This window comes from Musa acuminata, chromosome BXJ3-5 (assembly GCF_036884655.1).
Source record: "Musa acuminata AAA Group cultivar baxijiao chromosome BXJ3-5, Cavendish_Baxijiao_AAA, whole genome shotgun sequence".
Lineage (NCBI taxonomy): Eukaryota > Viridiplantae > Streptophyta > Magnoliopsida > Zingiberales > Musaceae > Musa > Musa acuminata.
In genome coordinates, this window is record NC_088353.1 from 27,060,192 (window position 1) to 27,083,886 (window position 23,695).

Here is a 23,695-nt window from a genome sequence, read left to right on the forward strand (position 1 = left end):
CTACAGCACTGACACTGGGTGGTACCATCGCCTAGACTGGTAGTATCACCGCCTGACACTGCCACTGGACGATACCACCACCCAGACTAGCGGTACCACTGCCTGACATAGTCTCGGAGATTGTGCCATGATGGTGCTACCTGTTGGGTCATTGTTTGGGCCTTTCATTGGACACAACATAGTCCATACATGGGCCCAACTAGCCCTTAATTGGGTTGGCCCAATTCTAATCCCAATTATGTGTTAACTACAAAATCTAAGATATTTACTAAGATTAACAAGTTTGTAAGTCTAGGTTTCTTCTAGCGAGCTTCCGACGAATTTCCAACGATCTCTCGGCAATATTCCAGTGGACTCCCGACAAGCTGTTGGACTTCATAACGATCTTTTTAGCGAGTTCTAACAAGCTTCTTTAGTAAGCTCCTGGACTTCTTAATCAATTTCGGTAGATCTTCTAACGAACATCCAGACTTCCGACGAACTCTCGAACTCCCAACGAAATCACGTTCTTGACTCTGGGATTTCATTTTGCTTTATGCCTTGTTATCATAGTTAATCCTACATATTTACAAATCTACTTTGATCTAGACAATTAATACTAAGCTAATTAGATATTGTCCAACATATCATTGGTTCATCGATGCCTCGTCTGATTGTTCGACGTATCGTCCTCTCTTGCGGCCTATTGCTCAATCGGCCAATTGACCTCCGTAACTCCGATTTCCTTGGCGCAATATCTGCTCTTCTTGGCCCAATGCCCGAACTCATGGCCCGAAGCCTTCTGTCGATACGTCGACTGATCCTTCGGCGCGATGTTAGGACTATAGCTAGGAGAGTCCTAATTGAGAGGGACATTCATGTAAAACCTACCTAAGCCGACCCCTATTAAAGAGGTGAAGAGGCCAGCTAGGGTTAGGAGGTTATTTCTTAGAGAAGAATAATGAGTTGTAAAGGAATAGGAGTCTTGAGTAGGAGTCATATTATGAGTTGGTTAGAAGTAGGAGTCTTAAGTAAGAGTCCTATTAGGAGTTAGGGTTTAAAAGCCCTATAAATAGTCATGTATTCCACCTCTTTTCATAAGCAATAGATGAATCTTTTCTACAGCCTTTGAGTAGCAACTTGGAGGGAGGAACCCCTATAGAGTTCCAAGGAGGCCGATCCCCTAAAGAGATCAACCCCAAGTTTAGAATCTGCAAGGGTTCTAACACCTGGTATCAGAGCAACGTTCTTGGTATCTCGCTACCCTTCCACAGCCATCCATCAACCCTCCACAACCTCCCAAAGCATTTCCCACAATTGCTCAAGAGATCGTTGCCAAATTCCGCCGTCATCTCCACCACCACGGATTATCCTTTGATCTCCCCGTGAATTGCAATAGGTTCTGGTTTTCTACCTTACTGCTGCTACAATTTAGTTATCCTTATTTGAAAATCCTAAAAAAATTATTCCTATATTGCTGCATAAACTTTTCGTCATAAAGTTTTCATCTCTACGATGAAAGATACATTGTAGAATTACAACCGTATAGCACCGTCTGTTTGATTTTGCTACTGTGTTTTTTCTATCCAAATCTCTACGAAATTTTTATGACATCTTTGACATTTTCTAACAGCAGATTTCCTTTGGTTTTGTAAAAAATTCTCAATATAAACCATTGATATTTTATGTCTAATCTGCTATACTTGAAAATCTGTACTATAAAATTTCAGCCACATAGTATTGTTTGTTTGATCTTGATACTATGTTGTTTCTATCCAAATCTCTACAAAATTTTTATGATAGCTTTGACACTTCTGTTACGACTCTAGCTAGGAGAGTCCTAATTGAGAGGGACATTCATGTAAAACCTACCTAAGCCGACCCCTATTAAAGAGGTGAAGAGGCCAGCTAGGGTTAGGAGGTTATTTCTTAGAGAAGAATAAGGAGTTGTAAAGGAATAGGAGTCTTGAGTAGGAGTCCTATTAGGAGTTGGTTAGAAGTAGGAGTCATATTAGGAGTTGGTTAGAAGTAGGAGTCTTAAGTAAGAGTCCTATTAGGAGTTAGGGTTTAGAAGCCCTATAAATAGTCATGTATTCCACCTCTTTTCATAAGCAATAGATGAATCTTTTCTGCAACCTTTGAGTAGCAACTTGGAGGGAGGAACCCCTATAGAGTTCCAAGGAGGCCGATCCCCTAAAGAGATCAACCCCAAGTTTAGAATCTGTAAGGGTTCTATCAGCTGGTATCAGAGCAGCGTTCTTGGCATATCGCTGCCCTTCCACAGCCATCCATCAACCCTCCACAACCGGCCAAAGCAATTCCCACAATTGCTTAAAAGATCATTGCCAAATTCCGCCGTCATCTCTACCACCACGGATCATCCTTTGATCTCCCCGTGAATTTCAACAGGTTCTGGTTTTCTATCTTACTACTGCTGCAATTTAGTTATCCTTATTTGAAAATCCCAAAAAAGTTATTCCTATATTGCTGCATAAATTTTTCGTCATAAAGTTTTCATCTCTACGACGAAAGATACATTGCAGAATTCCAACCATATAGCACCGTCTGTTTGAGCTTGTTACTATGTTTTTTCTATCCAAATCTCTACGAAATTTTTATGATAACTTTGACATTTCCTAACAGCAGATTTCCTTTGGTTTTGTCAAAAAATTCTCAATATAAACCATTGATATTTTATGTCTAATCTGCTATACTTGAAAATCTGCATTGAAAAATTTCAACCGCATAACACTGTTTGTTTGATCTTGATACTACGTTGTTTTTATCCAAATCTCTATTAAATTTTTATGATAGTTTTAATACTTCCTAATAGTAAATTTTCCTTTGGTTTCATCAAAAAATTCTTAATATAAACCACTAATCTTTTACGTCCAATCTGCTATACTTAAAAATCTGTGCTGCAGAAAATTTCAGCCGCATATTGTTGCCTTAACCCATCTATTTGCAATCTTTTTTGAATGAAATTTCTTATACACTTCATAGATCATCTTGGCTTCCATCTAAGATTGATCTATTAAGAAATTCATCTCTAAAAACGATTTTGTGTTGCTGTAAATTTTCATCGTTTCCCGCTGAAATTTTTCAACGAGAATTCTGCAATCGCAACTTGCACCAATTTCTTTGCTGTTATACTGCCAAAATTTTCTTGATTAAATTATATATCCTTGCTGTCATATAAACTGTGATTTTTCTATCAATTCCCTCCTTAATTCTCTCAAGTTTTTGGTGGAAATTATGTCGAGAAACCATTGTTTCTTCGACGACAATTCTACTCTTACAAGATAGCACATACTTGCTGCAACTTCCACTGATTTCTATAAAACCTTTGCTACCATCTACCACAAATCCAAAACTATCATCTACAGCCCTAAAACTCCACCAAACCACACCCTCAAACTGCACCCAAAATAGCCACAAAATAAGCCTAAAACGTAGCCTACATCCACCAATCCACCAACCCTTTCGACCATCACCTCTCTCAACCAATACATGCCCTTAACCTGACAACAAAAGAGAGATCTTAACATCACAGATTTGGCGGCTTATACTATGGCATCTGAGAAGGTAATCAATGCTAAATTTGAAGCCTTCAAGGCGTAAATGGAGGACAAGATTCGGACGCTCTTTACTGAACTCAGATTGGGCCGACCACTAAGCCCGAAGAAATCACATCAAGGAGAGAGCTTTGCCCAATCGTACCAAGCCCGAAGATATGACTTCCAAGAGAGGAGAAGCTCTATGACCAACCCCAACTATCCATGCATGAGAGTGGACTTCCCTAGATGGGAAGGAGACCCGATTGGTTAGATCTCGCGCACGGAGCGATATTTTCGGCACCACAAAACCGCGGATGCATCTATGTTGAAAATTGCAGCTATACATCTTGAAGGGGATGCTAAACAGTGGTTTGACTGGTTTGAACATACTTATGGAGTCCTTTCATGGTGACAATTCAAAGAATGACTGCTGATTCGCTTCAGACCAACTGATTACGAGAATATTGACGGACAACTAGCAAATATCCGACAAACCTCCACATTCAGGAGTACCAAACCAGGTTTGAAAGGTTATCTAATCAAACTCATGATTGGTCTCAAAAATAGCTATTGAGGACCTTCATTGTGGGCTTGAAGCCGAAGATCCGAGGAGAAGTTAAAGCACGACAACCGTACATGCTTATGGTAGCCATCTCTTTCGCACGATATCAAAAGGATCAATTGAACCATGAAGCTCGGAGGACTAGGGTCACTTCTCAACCAGCAATATTAAAGCCCTCAGCCCCCTCTACTATCGACCAAGTCCCTACACCAAAGAGGTTAACAAGAGAAGAGCTTCGGGAGTGATATGCGAAGGGGTTATGTTGGCATTGTGACGAGCCGTGGAGCCGTGAGCATCGCTGTAGTAAAGGGAGACTTCTTATGATTGAACCAATAGAAGAAGAGGTCATTGAACATCCAGAAGAGAGCCTTGAACATGAAGAAGAACAGGCAGAAGAAGAGCCACAACCGACCGAAGTTACGGTATATACAATAGCTGGCTACTCAAACCCGCAAACGATGAAAGTTGGAGGCCTTCTCAAACAACAATCGATCACTGTTCTCATCGACACGGGCAGTACTAATAACTTTCTAAACAGTAAGGTTACTATCCAGATGGCCTTACCTATCGAGAATTACGGCAGGTTTGATGTTAAGGTCGCCGATGGATGGATTTTGAAGTATGATCGTAGGCGCCCGCAAGTGAAATTGTTGCTGATCATGAGGCCTTACCAAGAGATAATTGCATATTTCTTCCTTCTCCCTCTTGATGATCATGAGGCCATGCTCATAATTAAATGGTTGATGACATTAGGTGATATTTCTTGGAATTTTATGCAACTAATTATGAAATTTTATAGTAAGGAGAAACATGTGATACTGAACGGGAAACGTGGGGGCGACGTAACGACGATTTGCACACAACAAATGGAGAAGGTTTTGAATAAAGCATGCAGCAGATTTTTGGTATAACTTGAGCAGCAAACTAAGGGAGAGCCATTAGAATTTGAAGATCCAAACCTACTTCCTTTGCTTGTTGAATTTTCAGATATATTTGACGAACCGCACAACCTACCTCTTACCCGTTGGCATGATCATTATATAATGATTCTTTCAGGCAAACCTCCGGCAAATACTCGGCCATATCAATATCTACATCTCTAGAAGAATGAAATAGAAAGTATTGTAAAAGAGATGCTCGAAACAGGAGTTAGTCGGCCAAGTTGCAACCTCTACTCTTCACCGGTGCTACTTGTACGCAAGAAGGACGAAATATGGCGAATATGCGTTGATTACCGAGCTCTCAATGGCATAACCATCAAGGACAAATACCTTATTCCAATAGCAGATGAATTGCTAGATGAAAGGGAGCATAAATCTTCACAAAGCTGGACCTTTGATCCGGGTATCATCAAATATGAGTGTGCGAAGAAGACATATCGAAAACCACCTTTTGAACAAACAATAACCACTACAAATTTTTGTTTTCTTCAACAGAAGGTAGAATATCTTAGGCATATCATATCAGAGGAAGGTGTGATGGTGGACCCTTCAAAATTGAAGCAATGCAAAACTGGCCAACCCCGAGGAACATAAAATTGCTACATGACTTTCTGGGTTTAAAAGACTACTACCATAAGTTCGTAAAAAACTATGGAAAGATCAATGCACCACTTACTTTCTTACTGAAAAAAGATGTCTTCCAATGGTTGGACAGAGCCTCCGCTGCCTTCGACAAACTTAAGGCAGCCATAACGATGACGCCAGTGCTAATACTATCAGATTTCAACCGACCCTTCATTATTGAGGCCAACGCATCTGGAGTCGGAATTGGAGCCATTCTCATATAACATGGTCGACCACTCACAAACATTACCAAGGCATTATCTCTCTCCCATCATAATAAGTCAACATATGATAAGGAGATGCTCGTTATTGTGCGCGCAGCAACGAGGTGGAGACCCTACTTGATTGGTCGACAATTTCAAATTAAAACCGACCATAAAAGCCTCAAGTACTTTTTGGAGCGAAAGATATCATCCCCTGAGCAACAAAACTTCTTGGATTTGATTATGAAATAACATACAAAAAGGGGAAAGAGAATGTTCTTGTAGATGCGCTTTCGTAGCTACCCGAGTAAGTTGAAGTTTCGACCGTTTCACTTCCGACCAGCGACTTCCTTGAGGATATTAAGATGAAATGCCAGGAAGATTCAGAGACAAGTAAGATTATAAACAAATTGGAGGAAGCACCAAGCCCCATGGCTCATTACAATTGGGACTCAAAAGAATTACACTATAAGGGTACTAAATTGAAAAGGAGTATGACATATCACCTACAAACCAACGGCCAGACGGAAGTTGTAAATAGGTGCTTGGAGATAGCCCAAAGCCACCCACCAAATATGACTACCCAAGGAGATCTTCAGACTCAACCAAGTGCCATTATTGATCGACGGATCGTGACTCGACGACAACGATCCACTACGAAATTGCTAATACAGTAGGCAAACCTACTAACAGAAGATGCCACTTGGGAGAACTATGATGACTTGAAGATCAAATTTCCAAAATTCATGAATCGTTAGCCTCGAGGACAAGGCTGATTTGAAGAGGGCGGATCTGTTAGGACTCTAGCTAGGAGAGTCCTAATTGAGAAGGACATTCATGTAAAACCTACCTAAGCCGACCCCTATTAAAGAGGTGAAGAGGCCGGCTAGGGTTAGGAGATTATTTTTTAGAGAAGAATAAGGAGTTGTAAAGGAATAGGAGTCTTGAGTAGGAGTCCTATTAGGAGTTGGTTAGAAGTAGGAGTCTTGAGTAGGAGTCCTATTAGGAGTTGGTTAGAAGTAGGAGTCTTAAGTAAGAGTCCTATTAGGAGTTAGGGTTTAGAAGCCCTATAAATAGTCATGTATTCCACCTCTTTTCATAAGCAATAGATGAATATTTTTTGCAGCCTTTGAGCAGCAACTTGGAGGGAGGAACCCCTATAGAGTTCCAAGGAGGCCGATCTCCTAAAGAGATCAACCCCAAGTTTAGAATCTGCAAGGGTTCTAACAACTTCCTAACAGTGGAATTTCCTTTAGTTTCATCAAAAAATTCTTAATATAAACCACTGATATTTTACGTCCAATCTGCTATACTTAAAAATATGTGCTGCAGAAAATTTCAGTCGTATATTGTTGCCTTAACCCATCTATTTATAATCTTTTTTGAATGAAATTTCTTATACACTTTATAGATTATCTTGGCTTCCCTCTAAGATTGATCTATTAAGAAATTCATCTCTAAAAACGATTTTGTGTTGCTATAAATTTTCGTCGTAACCCGTTGAAATTTCTCGACGAGAATTGTGCAATCGCAACTTGCACCAATTTTCTTGCTATTATACTGCCGAAATTTTCTTGATTAAATTAGATATCCTTGCTGTCATATAAACTATGATTTTTTTATCAATTTCCTCCTCAATTCTCTCAAGTTTTTGGTGGAAATTACATCGAGAAACCGTTGTTTCTTCGACGACAATTCTACTCTTAAAAGACAGCACATACTTACTGCAACTTCCACTTATTTCTATCAAACCTTTGCTACCATCTACCATAGATCCAAAACTTTCATCTACAGCCCTAAAACTCCACCAAACTGCACCCTCAAACTGTACCCAAAATAGCCACAAAACAAGCCTAAACCGTAGCCTACATCCACCAATCTACCAACCCTTTCGACCATCACCTCTCTCAACCAATACATGCCTTTAACCCGACAACAAAAGAGAGATCTTAATATCACAGATTTCGAGGCATATACTATGACATCTAAGGAGGCAATCAATGCTAAATTCGAAGCCTTGGAGGCATGAATGGAGGATAAGATTCGGAAACTCTGTACCGAACTCAGATTGGGCCGACCACTAAGCTCGAAAAAATCATATCAAGGAGAGAGCTTTGCCCAATCGCACCAGGCCCAAAGAGATGAGTTCCAAGGGAGGGGAGGCTCTATGACTGACTCCAACTATCCATGCATTAGGGTAAATTTTCCTAGATGGGAAGAAGGAGACCCGATTGGTTGGATCTCACGAGCGAAGCGATATTTTTGGTACCACAAAACCGCTGATACATCTATGGTGAAAATTGCAGCTATACATCTTGAAGGGGATGCCATATAATGGTTTGACTAGTTTGAACACACTTATAGAGTCCTTTCATGGCGACAATTCAAAGAAGGACTGCTGATCCGCTTCAGACCAACGGATTACGAGAATATTGACGAACAACTAGCAAAGATCCGATAAACCTCCACCATTCAAGAGTAGCAAACCAGGTTTGAAAGGTTATCTAATCAAACTCATGACTGGTCTCAAAAACAGCTATTGAGGACCTTCGTTGAGGGCTTGAAGCCGGAGATCCGAGGAGAAGTTAAAGCATGACAACCATGCACGCTTATGGCAGCCATCTCATTCGCACGACATCAGGAGGAGCAACTGAACCATGAAGCTCGGAGGACTAGGGTCGCTCCTCAACCAGCAATATTGAAGCCTTCAGCCCCACCTACTATCAACTGAGTCCCTACACCAAAGAGGTTAACAAGAGAAGAGCTTCCGGAGCGATATACGAAGGGGTTATGTTGGCATTGTGACGAGCCGTGATTATCGCTGTAGTAAAGGGAGACTTCTTATGATTGAACCAATAGAAGAAGAGATCATTGAACATCCAAAAGAGAGCCTTGAACATAAAGAAGATGCAGAAAAAGAGCCACAACAGACTGAAGTTACGGTACATGCACTAGCCGGCTACTCAAACCTACAAACGATGAAAGTTGGAGGCCTTCTCCAACAACAACCGATCATTATTCTCATCGACATGGGCAGTACTAATAACTTTCTAAACAGTATGGTTACTGTCTAGATAGCTTTACCTATCAAGAATTGCAGCAGGTTTGATGTTAAGGTCGCCGATGGTTGGATTTTGAAGTATGATCGTAGGCGCCCGCAAGTGAAACTGTTGCTGATCATGAGGCCTTACCAAGAGATAATTGCATATTTCTTCCTTCTCCCTCTTGATAATCATGAGGCCATGCTCATAATTAAATGGTTGATGACATTAGGTGATATTTTTTGGAATTTTATGCAACTAATTATGAAATTTTACAGTAAGGAGAAACAAGTGATACTGAACAGGAAATATGGGGGCGACGTAACAATGATTTGCACATAACAAATGGAGAAGGTTTTGCATAAAGTATGCAGCGGCTTTTTGGTACAACTTAAGCAACAAACTAAGGGAGAGCCAACAAAATTTGAAGATCTAAATCTACTTCCTTTGCTTGTTGAATTTTCAGATATATTTGACTAACCGCGCAACCTACCTCTTACCTGTCGGCATGATCATTGTATAACGATTCTTCCAGGCAAATCTCTAGCAAATGCTCAGCCATATCAGTATCCATATCTCCAAAAGGATGAAATAGAAAGGATTGTAAAAGAGATGCTCGAAACAGGAGTTATTTGGCTATGTTGCAGCCCCTACTCTTCACCGGTGCTCCGCATACGAAAGGACGGAATATGGTGATTTTGTGTTGATTACCGAGCTCTCAATGGCATAACCATCAAGGATAAATACCCTATACCAGTAGTAGATGAGTTGCTAGATGAAAGGGAGCACAAATCTTCACAAAGCTGGACCTTCGATCCGGGTATCATCAAATACGAGTATGCAAAGAAGACATACCGAAAACTACCTTTTGAACACACAACAACCACTATGAATTTTTGCTTTATTCAAAAGAAGGTGGAATATCTTGGGCATATCATATCAGAAGAAGGTGTGGTAGTAGACCCCTTCAAAATTGGAGCAATGCAAAACTGGCTGACCCCGAGGAACATAAAATTGCTACATGGCTTTCTGGGTTTAAAAGGCTACTACTGTAAGTTCGTGAAAAACTATGGAGAGATCAGTGCACCACTTACTTCCTTACTGAAAAAAGATGTCTTCCAATGGTCGGACAGAGCCTCCACAGCCTTCAACAAACTTAAGGCAGCCATGACGACGACGCCGGTGCTAACACTACCAGATTTCAACCGACCCTTCATTATTGAGGCCGACGCATCTGGAGTCAGAATTGGAGCCATTCTCATGCAACATGGTCGACCACTCACATACACTAGCAAGGTATTATCTCCCTCCCATCATAATAAGTCAACATATGATAAGGAGATGCTCGCCATTGTGCACGAAGCAACGAGGTGGAGACCCTACTTGATTGGTCGACGATTTCAAATTAAAACCGACCATAAAAGCCTCAAGTACTTTTTGGAGTGAAAGATATCATCCCTTGAGCGGCAAAAATGGATAACAAAACTTCTTGGATTTGATTATGAAATAACTTACAAAAAGGGGAAAGAGAATGTTCTTACAGATGCGCTTTCGCAACTACCCGAGCAAGTTGAAATTTCGGTCGTTTCACTTCTGACCAGCGACTTCCTTGAGGATATTAAGATGGAATGCCAGGAAGATTCAGAGACTAGTAATATTATAAAAAAATTGGAGGAAGCATCAAGCCCCATGGCTCATTACAATTGGGACTCAAAAGAATTACACTATAAGGGACGCATTGTGCTTATGATAAATTCTTCTTATATCTTCACGAGCAGATTTTGGACAAAGTTATTCCATATGTAGGGTACTAAATTGAAAAGGAGTACAACATATCACCCACAAATCGACGGCCAGACGGAAGTTGTAAATAGGTGCTTGGAGACAGCCCAAAGCCACCCACCAAATATGACTACCCAAGGAGAACTTCAGACTCAGCCAAGTGCCATTATTGATCGACGGATCGTGACTCGACGACGACGATCCACTACTGAATTGCTAATACAGTGGGCAAACCTACTAACAGAAGATGGCACTTAGGAGAACTATGAAGATCAAATTCTCAAAATTCATGAATCATCAGCCTCGAGGACAAGGCTGATTTGAAGAGGGCGGGTCTGTTAGGACTTTAGCTAGGAGAGTCCTAATTGAGAGGGACATTCATGTAAAACCTACCTATATCGACCCTTATTAAAGAGGTGAAGAGGCCGGCTAGGGTTAGGAGGTTATTTCTTAGAGAAGAATAAGGAGTTGTAAAAGAATAGAAGTATTGAGTAGGAGTCCTATTAGGAGTTGGTTAGAAGTAGGAGTCTTAAGTAAGAGTCCTATTAGGAGTTAGGGTTTAAAAGCCCTATAAATAGTAATGTATTCCACCTCTTTTCATAAGCAATAGATGAATCTTTTCTACAGCCTTTGAGCAGCAACTTGGAGGGAGGAACCCCTATAGAGTTCTAAGGAGGCCGATCCCCTAAAGAGATCAACCTCAAGTTTAGAATCTACAAGGGTTCTAACACGCGATGTCAAATCTTCTAACATGTTTTTCTTCGGTCCAGCATGATTCTTCCTGCTTTAGTTGTCTTTCCCCGATCGAAGCATCCTACGTCACTCAAAACACAAATCAAATCATAAATACTATCAATTGGTTTCATTATCAAAATCCGAGATTCAACAATTTTAAGAATGTGCCAAATATCAAAAGCTATTTTGCAAGTAGAAACCCGATTGAATTCATTTTTGTCTAAGGCACAAAATAGAGCATTCATAGCTCTAGCATTTAAAGAAAAGGTTTTCTTCTCCAAATCATTCCATTCATTCATTGGAGTAGAAGACTTTTGAAATCCTCTTTCCATAATGTTCCATAATTTTAAATACAAAGAAAGTAAGAAAACTCTCATTCGAGTTTTCCAATATATGTAGTCCGTCCCATTAAACATGTGAGGACGAATGAGAGAGTGACCCTCTTGAAAGCCGAAAAGAGCTATTTCTCTTGGGTGTTAAACCAAATAAGAAATTATGAGGCTCTGATACCAACTGTTAGGAACGAGTCGGCACTAAGAGGGGGGGTGAATTAGTGCAGCGGTAAAATCACATCGGTTCTAAAAATTCTTTCATACATTGAAAATCGATCCCGAAAATATGCTTGACTTGAAAGCATATTTGTAAATGTATTAAATAGTAGTAAGCAAGTAAAGTGGTTTGTAGTTAAAGTAAATTGTTCAAAAGAAACGCAAACTAGATTTTTATAGTGGTTCGGTCGTTGTGACCTATATCTACTCCACCGATTCCTTTCTGTCAAGGCCAACAACATCCACTATCGGTCTTCCTTCAATAGGCGAAGACTAACTATCTTTTACAACCCTCTTTCTCCTTTTACTGGGTTTAGGAGATAACCCTTACACCCCTCCTTACTCTTCTCTCAAACTATTCTAACACTTAGAAGAAGGAGAGGAGTTCACATAAGATTACAATAGCATTCCTTTCTTTTTTACTCTCAATTCTTGTGTTGTTTAACCAGGGATGAGACGGGTATTTATAGACCTCAAGTTGATATAAACTTGGAGCCTAAAAATATCTCATCCCCGGTTTTCGGGGGGGGGGGGGGGGTGGGGGGGCGGGGGCGGGGTGGGTGGTGCGTGGGGTGAGGGGATGGGGTGGTGAACTAGTGGAGTAGTAAAATTACGTTTAGTCGGAAATCTTCATACGATAAAATCGTTTCGATAATGTTTAACTTAAAAGCATACAGTAGTTTGCAATGAGCTTAAAGTAAAAGCATATCGAGTTTTATAGTGGTTCGGTCATCGTGACTTATATCCACTCCCGATTCCTCTTCCGTCGAGGCCACTAACATCCACTAATGGTCTTCCTTCAATGGACAAAGACTAACTACCCTTACGACTCGATTCTCCTTTTGATAGGTTCAAGAGAGAACTTTTATACCTCCACTACCTCCTATCTTAAACTTCACCAACACTTAGAGCTTGAGAGGAGTTCTTATAAGATGACAACATCGTTTTTCTTTCTTTTTGCTCTCAGTTCTTGTGTATTCTGAGCAGGGATGAGAGGGATATTTATAGGCCCCAAATGGATTCAAACTTGGAGCCTAAAAGTGTCTCATCCCCAATTTTCGGGGTACTAGCGGTACCACCACCTGTAGCACTGACACTAGGTGGTACCACTGCCCAGTCTGGTGGTACCACCACCTAAAAGTCTCGAAGATCATGTCTTAAAGATTGAGCCTTTGGCGATGCTACCGCTTGACCCAACTTTTGGGACACTGAATGAGCCTTTCTCTTGGCCCAAAATATCACCAATTCGGGCCCAGTTGACCCCTAATTGAGTTGGCCTAATTATATTCTAAACCAACTCAATTAGAACTAATACTACTTCCATCTAGATAGTTATTACAAAGCATTAACCACATGTTGTCTGACATGTCATTGGTTCATCGGCGCTTCGTCCGATTCTTTAGTGCATCATCATCTTTGGTGGCTTTTTGCCCAATCGATATGTTGACTTCCACAACTCCGATCTCCTTGGTGTAATGTCCGCTCTTTTAGGCCGGATGCCTGAAATCATGGTATGAATGAAGCCTTCGATTAACACGTCAATCGATCCTCCAGCTCGACGTCCAATCTTCTGACATGTTCCTCTCTAGCCCAACATTGATTCTTCTTGTTTTAATTGTCTTTCCTGATCGAAGCTAGTCATGCGTTAGTCAAAAATATAGATTAGATCATAATATTATTAATTAGTTTCATCATCAAAATCTGAGATTCAACAATCTCCCCCTTTTTGATAATGATAACCAATTGATGACGGAGTTAACCTTAACTCCCCCTATCAATATGCCATATTGATAGAACCTTGAATTCAAGCTAGCAATTATAATATGATCATATGTAACACATTATATGTATATCATTACATTGCATGCATCATTATCATAAGTTTCGCATGAATCATCATAAATATTTCAAATCATCATGGTATCAAAATATCAAAGTATATTACATCCTACCATGTATGATCATCATATCATCGTATGTTCTCCTCCTTTGTCATCAACAAAAAAGAGAAGTGCACCTATCAAGTTTTAGAGATATGAAAGCTTAGCCATTTAGTATATTTTTCATCACTTTAGAATATGCAAGCTAGTGAGTTTTTTCTTCTCTTTTGAGAGGTGCAAGATAGCATGTTTTTGCATCTTCTTGAAATGTTCAAGCTAGTAAACTTTGCTTCTCTTTTCAGATGAACAAGCTAGCAAGTTTGCTTTTCTTTGCGATGTGCAATTTAGTAAGTTTTACTTCCTTTTGCAATGTGTAAGCTAGCAAATTTAGTAAGGTTTACATCATTTCCGAATATGCAAGCTAGCAAATTTTATAATATTTTCGAACATACAAGTTAGCAATTTTATCTCTCCCTTTTTCATTGTCAAAAAGAAGGGAAGAATATAATTTTGTAATTCTTTTCCCTTTACATCAATTTTCATATCATGACAAAGATAAATAACAAGGATAAATTTATATCAATATTTCAATCATAAAAAATACAAGATAAAGTCATGAATACCAAAAGACCATATATCATTTTTGACAAATTTCTTCTTTTATAAGTAGAAGGAATGATAGGAAATGATATTGATTTAAAAAAAAACTCAAGTCATAAAAATCAAGAGATCAAGTTCATGATCCGAAAAATGTATAAGAAGAGTTTATGCATTTGGGAGATTTAACATTCAAGCTAGTACTTTTGTTTGCCTAAATTTAACATTTGGTTCTCTTGATATGCTAGCAATTTTCTTTCTCCCCTTTGTCATTGTAAACAAGGAAGAAATAGAGTGGAAGAATACAATGGTACCCTCTTTTTTTTTTTACATCAATGCTCTACTTATAACATAAGGTGTACAGCCACAAATACAAAGAAATTACATATCATGTCATGAAAGATAATATCAAAGATCATATGAATACCAAAAGACATGATTCATTTTGACAAATCTCCTCTTAAATAATCAAAAGGAAATCATAAGCGATCAAATAGTAAAATATCTTCAAAAGAAATTTTAAGTCATGAATTCTAAGAAGGATATTCTCTTTAGTAAACAACAAAAGAATTGTAGGAGAATAAATAATAAATGATCTCGATTTATGCATAAGAATTCTCAAGTTGTCAAGATCATGATTCATATATCAAAAAGTTTCAAGTTATAGTTCCTAGAATTTAAGATCATGTTATACATAAGACTCATTCAAATTCAAATCATCAAATCATTACTTATCATCAAAATCACTTTTCTTAATTCATAAAATAGATTCATCACTAAGAATCACTTGTTGAAAAAAAATTGAAAAACTTTAGAGATATTTTCAAGAAACATGCATTCTTTCTTTTTTGTTTCAATTTAAGTGGTTTGATTTCATACAAGCATACTTTTATCTTTTATGCCAAATGAAAATATGTATTATTGTTTAAAATTGAAAAAGTAACTTTCATTATGATAAATATCAATAAGCCATAAATCACAAAAATTATCATGCATAATTTCGAAATATAAGCTCATTAAGCATGATTTCAAATCATCATTACTTCAAATCATCATTACATTATTACATCATTAAATCATCAAGCATGGTTTCATTGAACATAAAGCATCTTCAATCAAAATCAAAAAGCAATACGGAAATCATCAAGATACACATTGCTTCTTAAAAACATATATAGCATTAATCTTATTAGGTGTACAAGCATTGGATTTAAATTTAATATTTTGTTCCTTTATCTGAAAGAGATGCAATTGTTATGATCAATTTTTTAATTTTTTAAAAACACTAGAAAGAAAAGCATGATCCTCTTTTATGTATTTTTTTTATATTTATATACTAATTTAAAAATAACTTATGAAATGCATCAAGTAATTTCATAGTAAACTAAGGAGGTTTTAGTTATCTAGTCGTCGAAAGTAATTAAGGCGTAGTTCGCCACCTTGTCTTTGTTGGTTTGCTTCTCGTCTTCGGATGAGCTCGATTCATCTCAAGCTGTCTTGAGTGCTTTCTTGTTCTTTGGTAACCTTTTCTTTTTAAGTTTATTTTTATTATTTGTTTTATGTTTCATGAACTTTTTAAGTTTTATTATTAAGAGTTCAAAGTCATTATCACTTGAGCTTTCGCTCAAGTGGTCTTCTTGAATTCTAAGTGTCAAATCCTTCCTATTCTTTGGAAGGTTGTTCTCAAGTTCTTCATGTGCATTACACGTCATTTTATAGGTCATCAAAGACCCAATAAATTCTTCAATTGGAAAATGGTTCAAGTTCTTTGATTCTTGAATAGTCATTACTTTAGGATCCCAATTTTTAGGAAGATATCGTAAAATTTTATCCACAAGTTCAAGGTTAGAAAAACATTTACCAAGACTTTTTAAACTATTGATAACATCCGTAAAACGGGTGTACATGTCAACAATAGTTTCACTTGGCTTCATTCGAAACACCTCAAAATCATGCATCAAAAGATTAATCTTCAAATCTTTAACTCTACTAGTGCCTTCTGTGTGATTTCAAGTGTGTGCCAAATCTCATAAGCCGTTTCACAAATAGAAACTTGATTGAATTCATTTTTATTCAAAGCACAAAATAAAGTATTCGTAGCTTTGGCATTCAAAGAGAAAGTTTTCTTCTCCAGATCATTTCAATCGTTCATTGGAAGAGAATACTTTTGAAATTCGTTTTCAATAATATTCCATAAATTAAGATTTAACGAAAGCAAGAAAACTCTCATCCGAATTTTACAATAAGTGTAGTCCGTCCTATTGAACATAGGAGGACGAATGATAGAGTGACCCTCTTGAAAGTCGAAAAGAGCCATTTCTCTTCATTGTTAAAGCAAACGAGAAAAAATGTGGCTTTGATATCAATTGTTAGGATCGAGTCGGCACTAAGATGGGGGGTGAATTAGTGTAGCGATAAAATTATGTTGAGTTAGAAATCTTCATATGATAAAATTGTTTCGATAATATTTAACTTAAAAGCATACAAAAGTGTAGCAAATAAGTAAATAAAGTAGTTTGTAATGAAAATAAAGAGCTTAAAGTAAAAGCAGACCAAGTTTTATAGTAGTTCGGTCATCGTTAGCTACATCCACTCCCGATTCCTCTTCCATATGTTGAATCTCAGATTTTGATGATGAAACCAATTGATAGAGTTTATGATTTGATTTGCATTTTGAGTGATGTAGGAAACTTTAATTAGGGAGAGACAATTAAAGCAGGAAGAATCATGTTGGGCCAGAGAAAAACATGTCAGAAGATTGGACGTCACGCCGAAGGATCGGTCGACGTATCGACAAAGGGCTTCAGGCCATAAGTTCGGGCATTGGGCCAAGAAGAGCAGATATTGCACTAAGGAAATCAGAGTTGTGGAGGTCAACTAGCCGATTGGGCAATAGGCTGCAAGAGAGGACGATGTGCCAAAGAATAGGACGAAGCGTCGATGAACCAATGACATGTTGGATAATATTTGATTAGCTTAGTAATAATTGTCTAGGTCGATGTGGGATTTATGTGTGCAGGATTAACTACGATAGTAAGGCATAAAGCAAAATGAAGTCCCGGAGTCAAGAACGAGATTTCGTTGGGAGTTTGATATTTGGTCGGAAGTCCGGACATTTGTCGAAAGTTTTGTCGGAATTGACTGAGAAGTCTAGGAGCTTGCCAAAGAAGCTCATCGGAACTTGACATTTTTACCGTTGCACTAATTCACCCCTCCCTCTTAGTGCCGACTTGTTCCTAACAGTCAATATCAGAATCACGTTCATTTCTCATTTGGTTTAACATCCAAGAGAATTGACTCTTTTAGGTTTTCAAGAGGGCTTTTCCATCGTTCGTCCTTCTATGTTCAATGGGACGGACTACACTTATTGGAAAACTCGGATGAGAGTTTTTTTACTTTCTTTGGATTTGAATTTATGAAATATTGTCGAAAGCAATTTTCAAAGGTCTTCTCTTCCAATGAACCATTGGAATAATTTGGAGAAGAAGGTTTTTTCTTTAAATGCTAGAGCTATGAATGCTCTATTTTGCGCTTGAGTCAAAAATGAATTTAATTGAGTTTCTACTTGCGAAACGACTTTTGATATTTGACACACTCTTGAAATCACACACGAAGGCACTGGTAGAGTAAAATATTCTAAGATAAATCTTTTGATGCATGATTTTTGAACTTTTTCGAATGAAGCCAAGCGAGACTATTGGAGACATGTACACTTATTTTATGGATGTCATCAATAGTCTAAAAGCACTTGACAAATGTTTTTCGAATCTTGAACTTGTTAATAAAATTTTATAATCTCTTTCTAAAAATTAGGATTTGAAAGTAATAGCAATACAAGAATCAAAAGGTTTGAACCATTTTCCAATTGAAGAACTTATAGGGTCTTTGATGACTTACGAAATGACGTGCAATGCACATGAAGAACTCAAGAACAACCTTCCAAAGAATAGGAAGGATTTGACACTTAGAACAAATGATGACCACTTGAGCGAAAGATCAAGTGATGATGAACTTGAACTTCTCACTATAAAATTTGAAAAGTTCATTAAACAAGAATTAAAGAATAAAAATGAATTTAAAAAGAAGTTGTTAAAGAAGAAAAGAGCACTCAAGGTGGCTTGGGATGAATCGAGCTCATCCGATAACGAGGAGCAAACCGATGAAGACGAAACAACGAATTTCGCCTTAATTGCTCTCGACGATGAGGTAAATGACTCACCCGTAACCCCCTTAATTTATTTTGAAATTACTTGATGCATTTATATGTTATTTTTAAATTAGTATATAAAATTTAAAAAATAAATAAATAAAAGGGGATCATGCTTTTCTTTTTCTAGCTAATCTTGAAAATGATTATGAAAATTACATGTTTAATGATGTAATGAAAATATTAAATGTTTTGATAGCATAATTGAGATTTTATTTTATGCATAATGATCATGCTTAATAAATTTAAATTTCAAAATTATGCATGATGATTTTTATGATTTATGGCTTATCGGTTTGTAGCGTAATGAAAGTTATTTTTTTAGTTTTAAAAATGATGCATTTTTTGATTTGGAATAAATGAAAAAGTTATACTTATATGAAATAATGTAAGTGTCATGCTTGACGATTTTATATTTAAATCATGCATGATGATTTGAAGTAATGATGATTTTTGGGTAAATTATGGTTTATTGATCTTAATGATTTCTATGATGATATTTGCTCTCTCGATTTTAAACTATGATGTATGGTTTTCATACGAAAAACTTGAGCATACTTATATGAAATTAATCACTTAAAATGAAACACATATAAAATGGGGGCTTACATTTTCCATCTCTATTGATTTTTTGATAAAAGATTAATGAATCCATGTATATTATGCTTTTATGAATCTCTTAAAAATGATTTTGATTTGACGATTTGAATGAGCTTTATTTTGATTTTTTGAGATTTATAACTTGAGATTTACCCTATATAAATCGAGATCTTTTATCCTCGATGTTTCTTTTTGCTGTCTACTATCCAAATGAATCATAATTTTTCGGAATTATAATTTTTATGATTTATAATGAATTAAGAGATGTTATACATGAATCAAAATCGTTTATGAGTTCTCTCATGACACCTTTTTACTATAGGAATGTCTTTATCTATATCATGATCTTGAATTCTCGATATTGATACTTAAATTTTTTTTATAAATCAAGATCTTGTTTTGTTATTTACTAAAAGAGAGATTTATCAAGATAAATCATGTCATTTAGTATTCATGACTTAATCCTTCATAATCTTTGATATTTATCTTTTATAATATGATTTTTATGAACAATTCCTTGTATTCATGAAATATTTATCTCATCACCCAATTAATTTTTCTTGATATTCTTCAAGTGATGATATGAAATTATGCATGAAATACTCATGTTTTGAAATATTTATGATTTGGAATGATGCATGCAATACTATGATTTTTTGATGAAATAATGTGAAAGTCAACAATTATCATTTTATGAAATGATACTCTAAAATGATTAACAATCTTTGTCATGCTTGGAAAATTATTATAAAGAAAAAAAGAAATACAAAATATATTCTTCCCTTCTCTTTGACAATGACAAAGGGGGAGATAAAGTTTGCTAGCTTGCATACTTCAAGGAGGAAAAAAATGCTAGTGTGCACATCTCAAAAGAGTTTGTCTTGAAGACGCTTTATTTGTACATTTGCTTGTAGCTTGGCCAAAGGACTGCAAATATCCTTAAGCATCTCTTTCCACTGCCTAAGCCTGACTCCAAACGCATAATCACATTTGCCAACCAGTCTGATTACATCTCCTTCAGGTAGATGCCTTTCTTTTCATACTTTGTCACAGATTTTGATATTTATCTGATCATGGATGTTTAGACACATGATGTTATCACATTATCTGACTCCTGGATGTTTAGGCATATGTTTTTTAAGAACTGCATTTGATGTAATGCTCAAATGGATATTACATCAAATACATTCAAGCAAGGTTCGGCTTCCTGTGCGGTTGGCAGTTCGGAATGTCCTGCTCTATACTGGCATACCAACACATGGTGTGCCAGGGCGTGCTGATGGGGACTCAGGCGATCTTCTTGATTGCCTGACAAACTAGTACATACAGTACTTATTCGGGTGGTACAGCAAAAGACGAGTAAACTGTATATCCTGCTGAAGGGCAATATATGGGTCATAAATCTGACCCCACTTTTGACAGAACAACACTGTTTATCTCACTATGTTCCATGTGGATCTAGAGTAGATTTTTAATCTCTCAGTTTGCAGATAGGGGTACAGACTTTCTGATTACAATTGCTGGATATATGTGGTGATTTTTGTTTTCATATTTATGATATAATATTGAGACACTCTAAATGCAGTCTTAATGGAGTAAAAGTGTAGATAAGGATTGATTTAGAGTTTCTATTGGTACATGTTTGTTCTTATTGATTTTACCTCTTTAGAATCTTTTAGTTGCTTAGTGAGGTTTGTCTTGATTACTAGGGTAAGCATGATAAGTAGTCGAAGGAGACTAGATCATTTTGTCTTTGTAAGAATCAGCATCTTAATTCATGATAAATTAGCTTAAAGAATGAGCTCTTTTTTTTTATATATTTTGGGATCAAACACAAGGATGAACTGGATGATATTAGTGGGACCTTTAGGCAGTAAAAGGAGTTGTTAAAGTTCACAAGGATTTTAGATAATTTTTTACTTTTTCTCTTTTCATTCATTTTAATCAGTTTCTGGTGTTCTGTATTCACCCAACTTTTATCCATTGGTTGTGCTTTGACTGCTAATTTCCAACAATAAAAAAAAAAATTTCTTTTTCTTTTTTATTTCTTAATTTGATATGGATCAAATTCATGCATGTTCGTGAATAATATGTGGTGTTCAATTTTACATCAAATTGGATAATGGCCGATACAAATTTAAATGGTAGTCCATATCATAATAATTGTGTTTTAGCATATAACTTCTTCCGTAGGAATAAAAGGTGGAAACACATATAAAAAAGTGGTCTTTTTGATTCAGTACAGGCTTTTCAAAGACTAATGCGGAAAGCTGGATCAAGTTTTGGTTTGCAAGTGGCTTTGGATCAAATATAATAATTTCATGTTATTTCTAAATTCAATTATCCTATTTAACTGACACTCTATTTAACCAACATGATTCTGATTTAACATCAAAATAGAATATTATTGTAAATGATAACGACTAACTTATATTCTTATTTAAACAAGGTTACTGATATTCTGGCAAGTGATAACAATTAACTCATCCATGTCAACATGATTCTGATTAAACATCAAAATAGAAAACAATACAAATGCACACCAAAATAACATGGAATTGGAACAATGTTAACCTAAAAAAGATGAGGTGAAGGCCATAGTTTCCTTGTATATGATATGGCAGAATATCTCACTATTATTGGATTCCCTTTGTAAAATGATCATAATATATTATTAGTAGTTAATTTTGTCTTGAATTTTTGTGATTATTATTATATCATGGTTCTATAGATATTTTCTCCTCTGTGCCCATGACTAGTTGTCTTTTCTTCCTTGGTACACCCAAGTTAGTGATTCTAGGAGCTGAATTAGATGTGGACATGCATGTAAATTATAGCTTCCTCAAATTCTCGTGATAAATTTGTATTTATTCCATAATCCTCCTTCTGAAAGCCTCGTGACTTCTTATCCTTGATGATAAATGAAAACTATGTTCTCATTAGCCATAAATTATTGGCGTCAACTTTTGCCATACTATGACATATTTCTCGATACGAGCGGTTTGTACTGGTCCGATAGGGGACCAGTAAGGGTGTTATGTATTAGTTTGCCAGTATGTCCCATCGTATCGTGTGTTGGTACATCGATATGGTTTGTATGTACCATACTGATGGTTGGTTGGTACATCGGTACAGATCGGTAAGATGAACCATGATTGGCGCCATGATCTACAATGTGTCTAAAATCTAAAATCTGTCTCTTGTAATTCTATGGCTGTCAATGCTTCACTGCCACTTATGGTCTAATATCCCACCTCTTCTCGTTATACACTACATTTCAGATCTACCACACAGAACTACTACATTTCAGCATCAACATCTTGGTAACCAACATCCAGAATTGAGCTTTGGATTGAAGGATTTATCTGCAATATTGGCTTGCTTTTGCTAATTGTGACTTTAGTTCACTCCTAAAAGGAAATGAGGATTTTGCAATATTTATTTTTTTGATCATTAGATGTTGTAGGTATCTATTGCTTGCCATGAACAGACATCCCAACTAATTATTTGACCTCTACTTGAAACACATTTTTGGTGGATAACTTACACTGTGCTCTGATGGAGTTGGGAGTATACCGTCATAACAAAATCTTCACATTTATTTGATCACGATTTTATCAGCATGCACTTTATGTTGACATTTTATTTTCTTGTGTTATTTGACCTAGGCATCATGTATATGAAAAACGTGGTGGTCCTAAGTCTGTTGAGCTAAAGGAGGTTGGTCCTCGGTTTGAATTAAGGCTTTATCAGGTGATCATACAGTCCTTTTTTACTCAACTTTGTTCGAGTTCTAATGAAGTACAAGTCTTCTAAGCATAGCATGGATATATGTATGTGTGTATCTCTTATCTGATGATACTTGCATGTTCTTATCTTCACTTTGGTGCCAGATCAAGCTAGGGACAGTTGATCAAAGTGAAGCCCAGAACGAATGGGTCATAAGGCCGTATATGAACACTGCCAAGAAGCGAAATGTTCTTGGAGATTGATGGCTAATTTGATACGGAGTCTATCTTGGTTGTTTGATTGTTTAATTTTTCTTTCTTTTTACCTAAACATTTGTCATTTTTATCTCCAGTATTATCTATGTGATGCCCGACTTCAATGTCGGGGAGTTGTCATCTAAGCTAAATACTGATGATCATATCTGCTAATTTCTGAAACAATTTAGTTGGCTTTTGTGGCTTTGGTGGAGCACTCCTTCATGTGATTGATCATGATACATCTCTCTGTCACTCCCTTATGTAAAAGGGAAAGCAACCATGTTCATGCTTTTATTATTAGGTGAAAATGTCATGGATCACCTATAACATATCCTTTACAATATACAGCTTTAATCTCTTTAGTTCTACCGATCAAGGTGGAACCTTTTACGGGATTGCATCCTTGAACAAGTATTTACTTGATGTATAGTAAATATGGATGTTGATGAATGA

The 23,695-nt window shown here is 36.8% G+C and overlaps 1 protein-coding gene across 1 annotated transcript; it reads left to right on the forward strand.

Moving 5' to 3' along the window:
* The first annotated feature begins 3,549 nt into the window (after positions 1–3,549).
* On the forward strand, positions 3,550–23,456 carry LOC135638377 (uncharacterized). Its single transcript, XM_065151489.1, has 4 exons — positions 3,550–3,564; positions 20,171–20,277; positions 22,925–23,009; positions 23,150–23,456. The coding sequence occupies exons 1-4, from the start codon at positions 3,550–3,552 to the stop codon at positions 23,246–23,248; spliced, it is 306 nt and encodes a 101-aa protein (XP_065007561.1). The 3' UTR covers positions 23,249–23,456.
* Positions 23,457–23,695: the final 239 nt, after the last annotated feature.

Bases quoted from the DNA above. Each gene is read 5' to 3' on its own strand.
- LOC135638377 (XM_065151489.1), top strand. The intron at 20,278-22,924 runs GTAGATGCCTTT...TATTTGACCTAG, and splicing joins TCTGATTACATCTCCTTCAG to GCATCATGTATATGAAAAAC. The intron at 23,010-23,149 runs GTGATCATACAG...CTTTGGTGCCAG, and splicing joins TTGAATTAAGGCTTTATCAG to ATCAAGCTAGGGACAGTTGA.